Raw genomic sequence first — 13,966 nt, 5'->3', positions numbered from 1 at the left:
TTTAGAAACAAAAAAGCGAGAAGCGCGCTATTTTAAATGCGGTGAATTTTTACGAAAGAGATGAAAATCTGACTTATTGAATTCAACTGGCCAGTGGTGGATCTAGGGGGGTGAATAGAGTGGCTAGCCAACCCCCTTAATTCTCAAAAAAAAAAAGATGCAACATACCCGCGACCATCGCTGACTTTTTTTAATTAGGAAGAGTTGGCCTAGAGCTATAGGGTTAGCATTAGTTGTGTAAATATGCCTACATAGTCATAGTGAAAGAGCTAAGCTACTATTTATGAATTCAAGAGTTTAAAAAGAAAAATTTAAAATCTTCGGAAAATACCCACAACTGAGTTATTTTCAAAACACACGCACTCCTACTACCAACGTCACGTTGTAGATCTAGCTTGCGCCTCGTGTGAATGCTGACATCATCACTCTCTAAAATACACCATTTTCCATTTCAGTTACCCGCTCTCTGTGTGTGCAAGCGAATAGCGTGGTATATTTACACCCCTGAGTGGAGTGTAATATCATGAAGGTTTTTTTTTTATTAATAATGGTATGCAGTATAAACGATAACAAAAATGAGAAACATGGTGTTCTTTTATTATTTCATAGGCAAAAAATAAACATGAAATGTCTTTTATGTACACTTCCGAAAAAAGTGTGTTATAGACACGGCGATTACTGCAATCATTGTATACTAAATTACATTGAGTTATTCACCCGGCTGTGGAGTACATATCTAAGGTTAACAGACCACCAAAACACAGAGTACACATGCACTATCGAGGTATTTTCGGAGTACCGCATTACCATTTCATTTGAAGTGTTTTTCGATCAAAGTTTATTATTAGTTCGTCGAAAAAGATCCGTATAGTATTTAGGAAGGATTTTTTTTAATTTACATTATGTAATATTTGTTGTTGTGATGGAAACAGTTGCTCTAGCCTATTAAACAGTGTGTAAGCATCTATTTTTTCAAAAATATTCTGAGGCTCGGGAGGGGGACACCTTCTCATTTTACATGAATTTATATGTACAACTCATCGGCTTCCATAATAAAAATTGTAAAAACTCCTGAGGAGTTATAACCGATTAAAAATAGGTATATTTTTGCACAAATTTGCATTAAATCACCCATTTTTTAGCACACGATTATTAAAGTTTAACGTGCAATGTGCGTCATTAATTTGCAATCAAAGTTCATCAAAATTCCGGACAATAACAAGGGGTTATTAAATTCTAAAAATTTAATTTCGACAATCAAACAAACTATGACAGTTTCTTGGAATGAAATAACAAACTCAACATTAACCTTTTTCTTTAAAATGTTCAAAAACTAAAGTTAAAAGTATATACTTTGACAGTGCATCCTTTTTTAAGATGTCATCATAGTAAAAAATTATCATTCTTTGCGGTATGTTAAGTAATCTATCTGCACTAAAGTGGTTACTGCATAGTAAATAAAATACAAATTTATAAATAAAATTTTGGTCGGTTGTGTATGGCTCGGTGGTTGGTGCTCGTGTCTATAGCATAGGGTGGTTTATGACATTAAAGGGATCTTTGATCAGATTGTGATACCGGCTATTGTATTTGAGTTAGCAAGATCCTATCTTTCATATATTATAAATAATTAAAGATTCTGACAAAATCAATCAATCAATATATCTTTTAAAAATCAATTATCTTTATATAAATCAATGCATATAACCTATAATTCGTCATAGTGACGAATTAAATCTTGCCTACTTTTTTTTTCTTTAATTTGTTAAGGAGGTTAAACCACCTAAGAAATCTTTGTTTAAGTTATAATTTCTTTCTCTTTTTTTGGCAATAAAAGTTGATATACATTACTGATTGGGTATTATATCATAAATGTAGGGTGTGAGTGCATTGTGCGATATATACAAACAAAGGATAGATGCCATAGGATGGATGCCAAAATAGAATCGGAACCAAGATCTTTAATCAGGAAGAGGCTTCTTATGTGCTAGGTTAAAAGGTATGTCGATCAGAGGTCTAAAAACAAATATCATAATGTGTGGAAGAAATTTATAGCAACCCCTGCTCAACACAATCACATTCATGAGGTTTGAGTTTGAATCATGGACTTGGATCTAAGTTATAGGTCCAAATTTGAACAACAAACTTGATGGAATTAATACAGGAACAAGTTAACAGGAAACAATTGACAATGACAATTGATGGTCAAGAGGAAAATATACTTGGGCTATAGGGAGGGTGAACATGGATGTGACATTGTCTTCAGAAGTACTTATTTTGTAGAAAAGAGTTATAGTGTTTCACGTACTGACCTACTCAACCAAAATATACTCAGATTATAGGGAGATTGAATATAGAAGTGATACGATTGAAAGTGCATCTAATGTAAAATTTTCTATTTGCACCTTGCCGATAACAAACAAGGCATTAGAAGCACAGTTGGCTGATAGGAAACAACTATTTTGACACATGGTCAACCATGCCAATATTGTAGGTAATATTAATTTACACACACTGTCCACAGTACCAATAGAAAAATTTAAATCACATGCATTGTTGACTGTGCCAATAGCCTTATCCATATACATACTGCTGCAAATAATAATAAATTACATTTTTAAAAACCAAACTGTATGATAACAAACTTACCTTTACACCAGCCAGAACAATGTTTTTGGCTGTGAATAAAATAAAAATAGAATGTTGTTACTTAACACTGTAGATTACAAATATTTAATTGATCATTAGATAATTCAGAATGGTATTGGTATTGATAGCATAATCTAAACTTGAAATAAACAATAATCAAATAGAAAAATAATTTTCCTATGTTCATCTCTCATAACAAGTAATAAAACCTAACCTATTTAAGCACCTCCATGACCTCCTAGTCATTCAAAAACATGCATGCTAAATATAACCTCACCTATTTCAACACCAAGACCTCCTAGGCCACTCAAAAAAACATGTGAATGTGCCATCTTTTTCATTGCTTGATCACCAAGCATGTAACGTTGACGACTGGCAAGAAAAGACATATTACTTATTAGTATTACAAATTTATGTTTTAATTTTTAAAATAAATAAATAAATAAAAATTACATTTATTTAAAAAAAATTAATGTTATAGAAAAAGTAACGATTATTTTAGAATTTGTTTTGGCGGAATATTATGAACATGATGTTTGTTTGTTTGTTTTATCTTTATACTGGGTGACCTCTTCAGTCAAAGACTGATCTCCCAGAGGGCCCAGTTGGTGATCAGTGGCTGTGATGTACTAATACACCGGGGTAACCCGCTACTCGTCTCGAAAGATGTACTAGGTTCTTTAAAGTGCACACGAGCAAGTTGTGTACACTGGACCTACGGTTTATAGTCCTTATCCGAGAAGACTCGTTCTACCACCAGAACCATGGAGTGAGTGAGCCTCGAACCCCTGCCGATGTTATGGCTACGTGATTACGGTTCCACTGTCTTAACCGCTCGGCCACTCACTCACTCTAATGATATTGCCCTATGGGGATGTTTTTGCACCATTATAGCTAATAATACAACTTTCCAAGGTCAAAATGATTTGATGGAATTGATTTGAATTTAATGTGCTAGAGGGTGCAAGTTGAAATACAAATTTTTACAAACAAATAGTGAATTGCAAATATCTTCAAGTTTATCGAAAAACAATAGACGGTGCTAAATATTATAGGCAAATATGATTAAATAATTGTTTTTCCCCCATACCCCGTACACCGTGTATACACAGTTCAACATCATTTGTTTATACCTGGTAATACCGGGTACACACAGTTAATATTAAACTTAAATTGTCTAAAAACCAGCAAAAGTAACATACACACCTGTAAAGAGAGTCATCAATTTCATCAGCTGACGATGCCATCTTGTTTCTATCTGTGGTTAAGCCTATTAGTAAAATAATCAAATAAAATCAATCTACAAGGAATGCAGCTAGGTAGTGAGTAATATTATAAAACAATTATACCAATATTGATTAGGTCGAGAAAGAAAAAAGGCCTCAATCATAATACAATCTAGCTGGCCATTCCTGACCATTCCTGAGCCCTATCAAGATCAATTTGAAGTTTTCTTGAATCCGATTTTTCTTTGATGGTCTTTATAATCTTTGCATCATCTGCAAACATGTTAAAGTCTGCGCTGATAATTTTATCTGGAAGATCGTTTATGAAGAGGATGAATAGGATTGGGCCAAGGACTGATCCTTGTGGGACTCCACTCACTACATCTACCGGCTTGGATGTTGTATTTCTTACAATTACTTTCTGTGTTCTTCCTGCCAGAAACTCAGCTATCCAATTTATAGTCTTACCAGATATTCCATAGCCTATCAGCTTGTGAATTAGTCTTCGATGTGGAACGCTATCGAACGCCTTCATATAGCCTAATCAAGGTATACGATATCCACATCTTCACCACTATCTAGAGCTTCAGTGACAGTTTCGAATGTTAGTATTAGGCTAGTATTATTAGAATTTCTAAAAACATAATGAGCGTTTTCATAGCCTAGCCTACCCTACTAGCTGGCGAGCGAGCTAGCTAGCCCAGGTCTAGGCCTAGCTAGGGCCTAGTACTACTACTAGGCCTAGTAGTAGGCTATGCTCCTACTCTGCTAGGCCTGTAGAGTGTAGGGCCCTAATAGGCCTACTACTAGGCCTAGCCTCTAGTAGGCCTACTAGCTAGGCCTATACTAAAAATGTCAATAATTAATTATACATAATGTCGGGTATTTAAATGAAATAAGCAATTACCTTACTACTAGGTAAATGACAATTTATTATAGCTCAGGCAAGCAATTTTTACTCTCGCAAGCAGAGAGTTATCGAGCGAGAAAGATCGAAGTTCAGGGAAGGGAATTTCCTCTTTACTGATTAATCACATTGCCGAAGACTAATACTACAACTATTCTGATTGGCTCTTTGTTGAAACAACTCCTTTTTTCGCAATAATTCTATCTAATCAAATGAACTCTCTGTACCAATACATTGAGTTTAATTTTTTTAAATCATCAACTAATGTAATATATAAATGTTAAATTATTATTAGGTAATTAATTCAAATTAAATATATTTATACAAAACATTTTTAATTACTTATTTAAATATAAATAATTACTTCGAAAATGTTATTTATTTAAATAAAGAACTATTGATAAATAGTGATTAGAAAATACACGGAACGACAACGAGCAGACGACGGACTGTCTTAGCCCCGCCTATATTTTTAATTCATTGAAGGCGTGAGATTTTTACTGTACAAATCAGTCGTGTTTATGGTGTGTATGTAGAAACATGGCTTGCTCACCTGACGCAAACATTGGATCTGTTTCTGGAGGATTTCCAGATTTAAAATACTCTGCTCTTATTGTAATCGGTGAACCTCTTTCAGAGGAATACATCGCTTTATCTTTAGAAGAAATCTCTAAAGGTAAGTTCATTTTGTTGGGAGATACTTTTATAATATTTTGCTAGCATATGAATGAATCTCATGATCGAGATATATTAATTACTATTAATCTGAGTAGAGCAAGTAGAAAGATCCCTTCATTGACCATATTTCTTCTTGTCATATTTGGAATATTTGTAATCTTGTTAAAAATTTAAAGCTAAAGATTACATCAGTATCATTTTGTGTAGTTGAAACCCTCTGTCCAGATATTAGAACTAAAACAGGAATTATGTAATTGTAAAACAGGAGAAAAACCCGATACCTACTCATTTTCCGTGGAATACGTCTACGCTCATTTGAACATCATTTACTGTATGCGCCTTAAAATGATGGCCTAAAGAAAATTATCTTAATATACCGCCTACTACAATGTTCAATTATGCAGAGGTCTTGTTACCATATTTTTCAACATGTTTTCATTTATTTTTTCCATTAATATTTAATAAAATAATGTCTAAAAAAAATACTTTTAGAACATTTTTTTTTATATAATTTCGTAATTTACTTTTTAGGTATTGAAAGAAAATAAATTTTTGTTTCAGTCAAAAAATTTTCTGAATAAATTATACTGAAACCACGCCCAACCACATTAACATCTGTTAGTATCTGGCCACAAAAACCCATGGATGCGCTTCACTGAAAACAGTAATGTTGGGTAGTATTTGAAACAACTTTATCGTGTATATAAAATTAATGATTACTATTAAACAATTCATAATAATCATATTATTACTGAATAATAATAATAATAAATAATTTATTAATATTTATTATTTTACATAATTATTATACAAACTATATTTAAGAACCCATATTATATATTTAAGACTTTTTTTCAAATTAATTATGATGAACAGATGTTCATTTAAGTATGCAAATTTTATAAATTTTAAATGAAATTTGCATCTCTATCTTTGTGTGTAAATTAATTTAAAGGTAATACTATTTAGTGTTGTACATGATAAAAGTCAATAAATACAGTAGGATAGGTACAGTTTGGTGAGCCTTTTGTTTACAGATCTTGATGCTCACAATTGTGCATGACAAATTGGCCGTTACAAACATCGCTTTACACCACAGTTTAAACTAACTTGATTATCCACCACAAAAGGAGCTAACTGAATTGCGAGTTGGTGTCTACTACCGGATACTGAGACACAATACAAAGCAAAATGATCAGGTGTGACCTTAAACACAAATAACAAAAGATTTAAACATCTAACTGTTCAAAATTATGGTTTGACATTGATTGATATGATTGCTATTATTGACATGAATATAAGCCCATGGAGATATTATAACCCAATATAGAAATATATTCTAGCAATCTATCTCATGCATTAGCACACTCCTAAGTGTTGCATAACTTGTAGTCCATCGTGTGTGCTTGTTTGTTTGTTAGCAGGATTACATAAAAAGTTATTGACAGATTGTGATTGACCACTGATGGATATGTGGTCAAGGACCACTCAATTTAATTTTGGTGGCAATCCTGACTAGGGTCCCAATTCTGGACCACTTTTTATGATTATTTTCAGACCTGCTATTTTAAAAAAATAGCAGACAATCTTCAAAAGCCGGCGATCTGCTGTATTACTAAGCAGTAACGTTAGGTTCATAGTAAAAAATGAAAAAAATTAAATAAAAAAATATTATTAATGATAAAAAATAATAATAAAACAGGGGCGGATTTTAGGCGGGGGCTAAACAGGCTTTAGGGGACACACTGACCGGGTTGCCACCAGTTGCTCGCTCTGCTTGCAAGCTACTCAATATAACATCAAATCAATATTCAGATCTTTAGCGCCCCCTAACCTACAATGCTGGATCCCCCCTGTAAAATATACAAAAAATAATAAGGATGATAAAAAAAACAAATGTCCTCATCAGGATTTGAACCAGTGACTTCAACTGTGTAAGAATGGATATATTACGCCAAACTCACATTCACAAAGGTTGTAGTGCAATTAGCCTAATGACATTGACACAGTTAAGAAGACCCAACAATTTTTTTTAAATGTCAGAGGAAATCCTATGTACAGTAGGAGAATTATACTAATAGGCGGAGGTATGTACTCTTCGAGTGCCCTTCTAGTTATTACTGTATTTGGTCATAGGGGTCTGTCAAACATGACATTGTGTACAAGTAGGTTGGGCTTACAACTGAGTCTGTATGGTAATAATCAATCCCAACTGAATATAACAATAGCATGTTATTGTTATAAACAAAATGTGTTTTTCAATCACAAATATTGCATAAAGAAAGCACAAGGACAAGTGATCCATGACATAGTTTTTGTTGACTTCTTGTTGATGAATTTGTTTGATGAGGTCTATAAAGAGCTGACTCAAGGATTTAAAATATGATTATCATCATAACAAGGATATACCTATAATGAATATTAATTACAGAACATTAGATCCAGATGATAATGAGGATTATGAAATAATGAAGAATAACAAATCTTTTTTTAATTTAATGAATTACAATTTTTTCTCAAATGTGCTTGATGTTTTTAATTTAATTAATTTTTTGTTTGTTTTTCCTCCCTTTTTTGTTTTTTTTGAATTAAAAAGAACATACAGTATTCTCTTTGTTTTAATGACATCATTTCAAACATCAATATTTTTACAGGATGGATGGATAAATATAAAATATCATGCTCAAAAACTAAGGGTATGTTCAGACTCACAGCGTTAAGGTATTTTTGTGTATGAACTAGTATGCGGATTAGCGTTAGGGGCTGTTACACCGCGCCAGGAGAGGGTAGATTTAATAACGCTAATCCAGTGAGGCAACAGTGATTTTAACCTTAACCAATGAAAAGAAACGACCACGGTTAGCAGGCCAACAGTATACCTGTACATCAAGATAGCTAAACATCAAACTATCATGTTTTCAATTTTAAAGAACAGTAAGCTTACAGTTGGTGTCAGCAATATGATATTTTCATAAATTAAATACATTATTCAGATAATTGTCCGTGTAATAATTATGTTTGAAATTATTTTGAATTAGAATGCAATTCTGCAAGTAGTAAGAACAAATCAGTATATTTTGAAGGTAACATTGTATAAATAAAAATAGCAAAAAAAAACTTTACAATGTAAACTGTAATGCGTTTGTCATAAATGTATGCCTAGTTCTATCTGCTTAATAGACCTAAGAATCGGAGCGTTTTATGCAAGGCACTGGAATGTTGATCGTTGTGTCTGAACACCTTGACTTTTAACGCCATTGATTACCATTGAACACCATACACCTTGCGTTAGATAACAAACCCTACCCTAAGTCTGAGAAAGAAACATGAGTCTGGTTGAACCCTGGACCAGGTCAGGATTGAACCCTGAACCAGGTCAGAATTTAACCCTGGACCCGGTCAGGATTGAACTGGGAGCTTGGGATTGGAAGGCAAGCATGTTAACAACTCTTTTTATTTAATAACTATACTGTCTCATATACAGTGTTTGAAAACTACAACATCTTTATTCTAATGATTAAACACAGATTGTTGAGTGAGACTGTAATTCACTTTCTGTACTGTATTTAATATTCTTAATGAAAAAAATTGTTGCTTTTTAACATAAGCGATGAATCATTCTGACTGCTACAACACAATATGTTCGAGACTATTCGATTGCGTGGCAAAGTTGACATTCTCTGTTAATTGTCTCCTACATTAATTCAGCTACAGTAAATATGTCTGACATACAATAATTACCATTTAAAACCACTAATTTCATAGAGATGTACAGTAAACGATGATAAACAACTACAAATTTGAAAAAATAAGATGTTTCTAGTAGAATCTAATTTTAAGATCAAAATGACACAAACCAATATTGAAATGGTGGGGTATGTATGGGCGTTGCTGCCCACCTCAGGGCACAGTTCACAGATGATACCACTGGCTTGGAGGGAAATCCTAAAAATTGTAATCTTTTTCAAATTATGTTCTCCCCTCGAAGAGGAAAAGGCCTACAGTACAGTGTATGTCGGTTTATCCAGGTAAGCTAGGCACAAAATAGACTTATCTGTTCGAAATAGAATTACCTGTTCGAAATAGACTTACCTGAATCCTCATAATCATAATTTATTCAGAGTGGTTAAAAATATGCACAAACCAATCCTACCATAATCAATACAAACTTATTGAATACATTACATGGGTGTGCCTTAAACAGATTTAAATGATATGAAGCAATCTTACGGTAGTCAGCTGCAGTATGAGGGTGATTGTATGAAAAAAAATTTTTTTCTGTGTTGTTATATAGTACTATAATTTATTTTCAGGTGTGCTTTCAGAAACTAACTATCATTCATTGTTTTACATGTATACAATACAGTATAACATGTTATTATTATTATAAATGCTATGATATGTTGAGTCTTTTTATCGGCCATCACTTGCGTGCTATTGGTGGAATCCCTGCTGCTCGTTGAAAGATCATTTAACAATTGAAGGATTTGCTTCCTATTCCCTCTTACCTTTCACTGCCCAGGTTGTTTTCTTGAATATAAGATTACAGTTTAGCCCCAATTTTTAAACATAATTAAACATTATTGGCAATTTTTAGTGAATTGTCAGCAAATGAGCATTAATCAATATTTGGTTGATTATAGTTTCACACTGGGTCGCTGCACTTCAGTGACGTTTGGTTTATAGTACATTTTCTTTATTTCTATTTAAATAGCTACTATTGCAAAATGTTGTAATTAAGAAAATCCAATCAGTCATTATGTAATCAATCCAGTGTTAAGACTAAACTCACCTGAGGTTACTTATGACTATGTAATTAAAGCTGTGTTCATTGAATTTAAGATTACATCAAACACCAACAGTTGACAAGGGAGTTCTGTAGACAATGAAGGAGAATTAATATACAGTACTGTAGTGGAGAATTGCTTTGTTCATGAAATACCATTTTAAAATTTGTTTTTTATGAATATATATTTTTAAAGTATGGTATATTTATAATTGTAAGGGTCTGCATCAAGAAAAATATTACAAGTACTGTATGAGTCGGTATTATAGTTTCTTTATGCCTGTCATATTTATAATATAAATTATTATTTTATAGTATATATCTGCATATCAATTGACTTTTAATAATACTACCCATTCTAAAGGCACACAAAGCCAAAGCCATAACGATTTAGTTGTCCCCACCTGGAATGTTTGTTAAGGCAAAAAAACTTATTGTTCATCTAAAAGTTGAAATGAACTTCCGAATGAATTAAAAATTAACTTTAAAAATATGTTGATAAATTCCAAAATACAATTAATAAGCAACATTTAAACTAAGTTTTTGTATGTATATTTTTATAATTTTGATTATACTTTGTCCTTACTTTTATGTTTGTTATATTTCCAATTACTGTACCACTTTAAAAGTGCCTGCAGAATATATAAATAAATAAATAATATTCATACCAGACATTTTTACTGTAAGTGAATTAAGTCACTCTCTCAGTGGCAATAAATTAACCCCAATTTCTTGGCAGCAGAAACAGGACAAATTTTCAGTAACTGGTTAAATTGCAGTCTGAAAATAACGGTTAAAAACACCCCATAAATTTGTTAGTGTGTTAGAGCGCTATTTAACCGGTTATTACTGTGCAAGCTGCTACGCAAAAGAACAGTTATTTGATTGACAACTGCTGATCTAAGTCAATTACACTGTAGTAACGTTGGAATTGACAACCAGAACCCATTGCATTTTAAGTAATCATCTTAACGATTTTTGTCGACGACCACCCATTGATTCCAATGGTTATGATCATTCTTGTTGGAACAAATTACTAAATCCAGTTTCTTAAAAACCGTTTTTGGGGACTTTTTCAGCAGAATTTGGCTAAATAACAGGCATGCAAGTCTTCTGTTTGAAACAGAGACATGACCTGTTGGTTTAGATATTCAAAACAACAGGAATAAGCGATTCATATTTATTGGCTTTTGTTCAAGTTCTACGATATCATAATAGCACTGTAATGATTTGTCAAAGGTTCAGGTACAGTATCTTTGCCAGGGCAATGCTTGACCCTGATCCTACTTTGCCAATGTAACTCAGGATATATATTACAAATTTTATTAAAGGATTATCGTACTAAATTTGACAAATCACAATGCATTTTTTATTATACAGAATCACATACAGTAGGCCTACACGGTGAATACACAACGTATTTCCACCTCTACTTTGTGCCACCCTTTGCATTATGTACAGTACTAGCAATCGACTGGAAAAACATATTTTAAATTAAAAATAAAGATCAAACAAACAATTATAACTGCAAACCATCAGTCTTTTTCTTCCAATGCTATTCAAATAAAAGTCAATTATTAATTGACTTTTAAAAATAATTATTAAATACTTAGGTCTGCTATTAAAGAAGTGATACATTCGGCAGTCCACTCCGGAGTCGAGATGTGTCCTCTTTGATTTCCGCTATGAGTACCGTTTCTCTAGAAATTAGGCCTGCATTTAAGGTATATCGCTATGGCAGAATTAAATACATTACTAATAATATTTTTTTGGATAATTGCAATGGTAGATATAAAGAATTAAATACAGTATACGGCAAAAGAGACCTAAAGAAGAAACAAACTTTGTCGCAGACATGCCCTTATTAATATAACATCATTATTCTGTTGTATGTGGTACGGTAGTTGGCGTAAATGTTTATTTTACAAATAATATAGCTTTACGTAAGAGTTCAATTCTGTGGTTTGTGGTACTTAGGAAAAATCAATTATTTTTATTTTTTCAGCAGAAATAGACCCTTAGTAATTTTATGATCAGGGATGATAAAGCTTAAACAAGTTGGAACTGGTATTCGAGAAAGGAATTAAATGGTATTTGAGGAAATCACAATTGAGTTATGAGATTTGGCATAATAAATTGAAGCTTTTGATCATCAGAGGTTTTTGACAAGCACAACTTAGATCATAGCAGGCTCTCTTTGAAATGGAATTCTGTATTCATACTCGAGTGCTAAAGCATTTAAAAGTAAAATTGCCTTTTTAAGCTAAAACATGTTAAATATATCAGCACATTATTAACAATTTCTTTCATCTCATAACTCAATTAACCACATATTTGCCAATTTAGTGACAAAGTTTATTGTATTGAAAGAAATATAGGACTATATTTCATCTAAGTGCTCTACAAAAGTATCTAGACTATAATATGCAAATGTATGATACTACTGTACATATTAATGAAAAAGTGTACTACATTGTCAATAAAAAAAACAAGCGAGCTACTTTTAACATTAACACAGTAATATTCACTTTAATCCTGATGCTAATGGCTCATTGCAAAGGTTTATTACATGGGTCACTGTTAACAAATTGTGCCTTAAAAGATAATTTAGTTTTCCTGTGACCCTGTTAATCTTTCCAAATCATCAAACCTATTATTACCCAGTGACATTTGTAATACAGTATAATTCTGTTAATGAAGACATTACAAGTGCACAATACTGTACCCTAGTCAGATGACACCAAGCCTGTGGCCCGGGCCGGGGAATTCATAGAGTTCAATTGACCTCCTTTTCCTTAAACCCCTATAAAAGGCCTGGCTATGGGCTTTGGATACCAAATCAATCCAATCAATTTTTAGTTGATGACGTCTTACCCCAGACTATTATCAAAAAGCTTATTTATGGCATTCCACCCAGTTTAATTTCATTGTTCAATGCCGGACCTACACTAAGGACATCTAAACCCAAAAGTACTTTAAATGCTCAATAAGCAATCGTTATTGCAATTGTTTGAGTATATCATTGCAGCACATTCACGCACATCAATTGTATGACATGCAACCTTTAACCTTTGTATTAAGATTACATTATCATAAAGTAGTATTTCAAAGGGTCGGCCAAATTGCAGTTCCAATCAGCACTAATTACATTGCAACTGATCTCAATGGGATGCAAGTCTGGCAGAGGTATGGTTACATCAAGCCTATTCTCAATACCTTAAAGCATGCAGGATGCTAGAAAGAAGAAACAAAATAGGATTGTCAATTAATTAATAAATAATTCCTCCTGTTTCGCATCGTCGGCCTTTAAGGATAAATGAATATTTGTCATCTAGAACTGCGGGTGCAAAATACAGAAGAAATTATGGAAGGCATTTTCCCTCATTTACAGTAGGCTACTATGACAATATTGCTATTAAATGACTATTGACATGTGACATTTGCAACAATCCTTCAATTAATGACTGTGGTGTGATGTGTGTTCTTGATTGATACTCGCATATTTTCTGCTAAATCGCCTATTCAAAGGATAACATTATTGAAATGAAATGCTTTTTATTATAGGTATCTACTGTAGATTTCTTGTTTATTTAGCACGAATACATTTTCATTGCAAATTATACAGTTATAACAGGGAGTTGTTTATTATACAAATAATGAATGTTTATGAGTGTAATGGTACAAATAATGGCATGAGGTGAATGATGAAAGGTTATATAT

General features: G+C 32.6%; 3 protein-coding genes across 5 annotated transcripts in view; 1 reads left to right on the top strand and 2 right to left on the bottom strand.

Annotated features, from left to right (window-relative positions):
• The window catches only part of LOC144853796 (ubiquitin-like modifier-activating enzyme 6), a 68,054-nt gene extending 63,187 nt beyond the window's left edge, over positions 1 to 4,867 (bottom strand). Inside the window, exons 1-4 of the mRNA XM_078711631.1 lie at positions 4,783 to 4,867; positions 3,856 to 3,919; positions 2,927 to 3,021; positions 2,650 to 2,678 (exon numbers count right to left, since the gene is read on the bottom strand). Of these exons, the coding sequence (XP_078567757.1) occupies positions 2,650 to 2,678; positions 2,927 to 3,021; positions 3,856 to 3,896 (165 nt within the window). The 5' untranslated portion in view covers positions 3,897 to 3,919; positions 4,783 to 4,867. The remainder of the gene's footprint in view (positions 1 to 2,649; positions 2,679 to 2,926; positions 3,022 to 3,855; positions 3,920 to 4,782) is intronic.
• On the bottom strand, positions 4,048 to 4,410 carry LOC144853443 (uncharacterized). Its single transcript, XM_078711140.1, has one exon. It carries the CDS (start codon positions 4,408 to 4,410, stop codon positions 4,048 to 4,050), a length of 363 nt encoding a protein of 120 aa, XP_078567266.1.
• A 414-nt stretch (positions 4,868 to 5,281) lies between the features above and the next one.
• The window catches only part of LOC144853782 (uncharacterized), a 48,762-nt gene continuing 40,077 nt past the window's right edge, over positions 5,282 to 13,966 (top strand). For all 3 annotated transcript variants that reach the window (XM_078711608.1, XM_078711607.1, XM_078711606.1), the window contains exon 1: positions 5,282 to 5,458. In XM_078711608.1, coding sequence (XP_078567734.1) covers positions 5,323 to 5,458 — 136 coding nt within the window. In that variant the 5' untranslated portion in view covers positions 5,282 to 5,322. The remainder of the gene's footprint in view (positions 5,459 to 13,966) is intronic.

The sequence above is a fragment of the Antedon bifida genome, chromosome 10 (genome assembly GCF_963402885.1).
Source record: "Antedon bifida chromosome 10, ecAntBifi1.1, whole genome shotgun sequence".
In the NCBI taxonomy this organism is placed as follows: domain Eukaryota; kingdom Metazoa; phylum Echinodermata; class Crinoidea; order Comatulida; family Antedonidae; genus Antedon; species Antedon bifida.
Note: the sequence above shows the minus strand (reverse complement) of the source record. Positions and strands in the feature narration are given on the sequence as shown.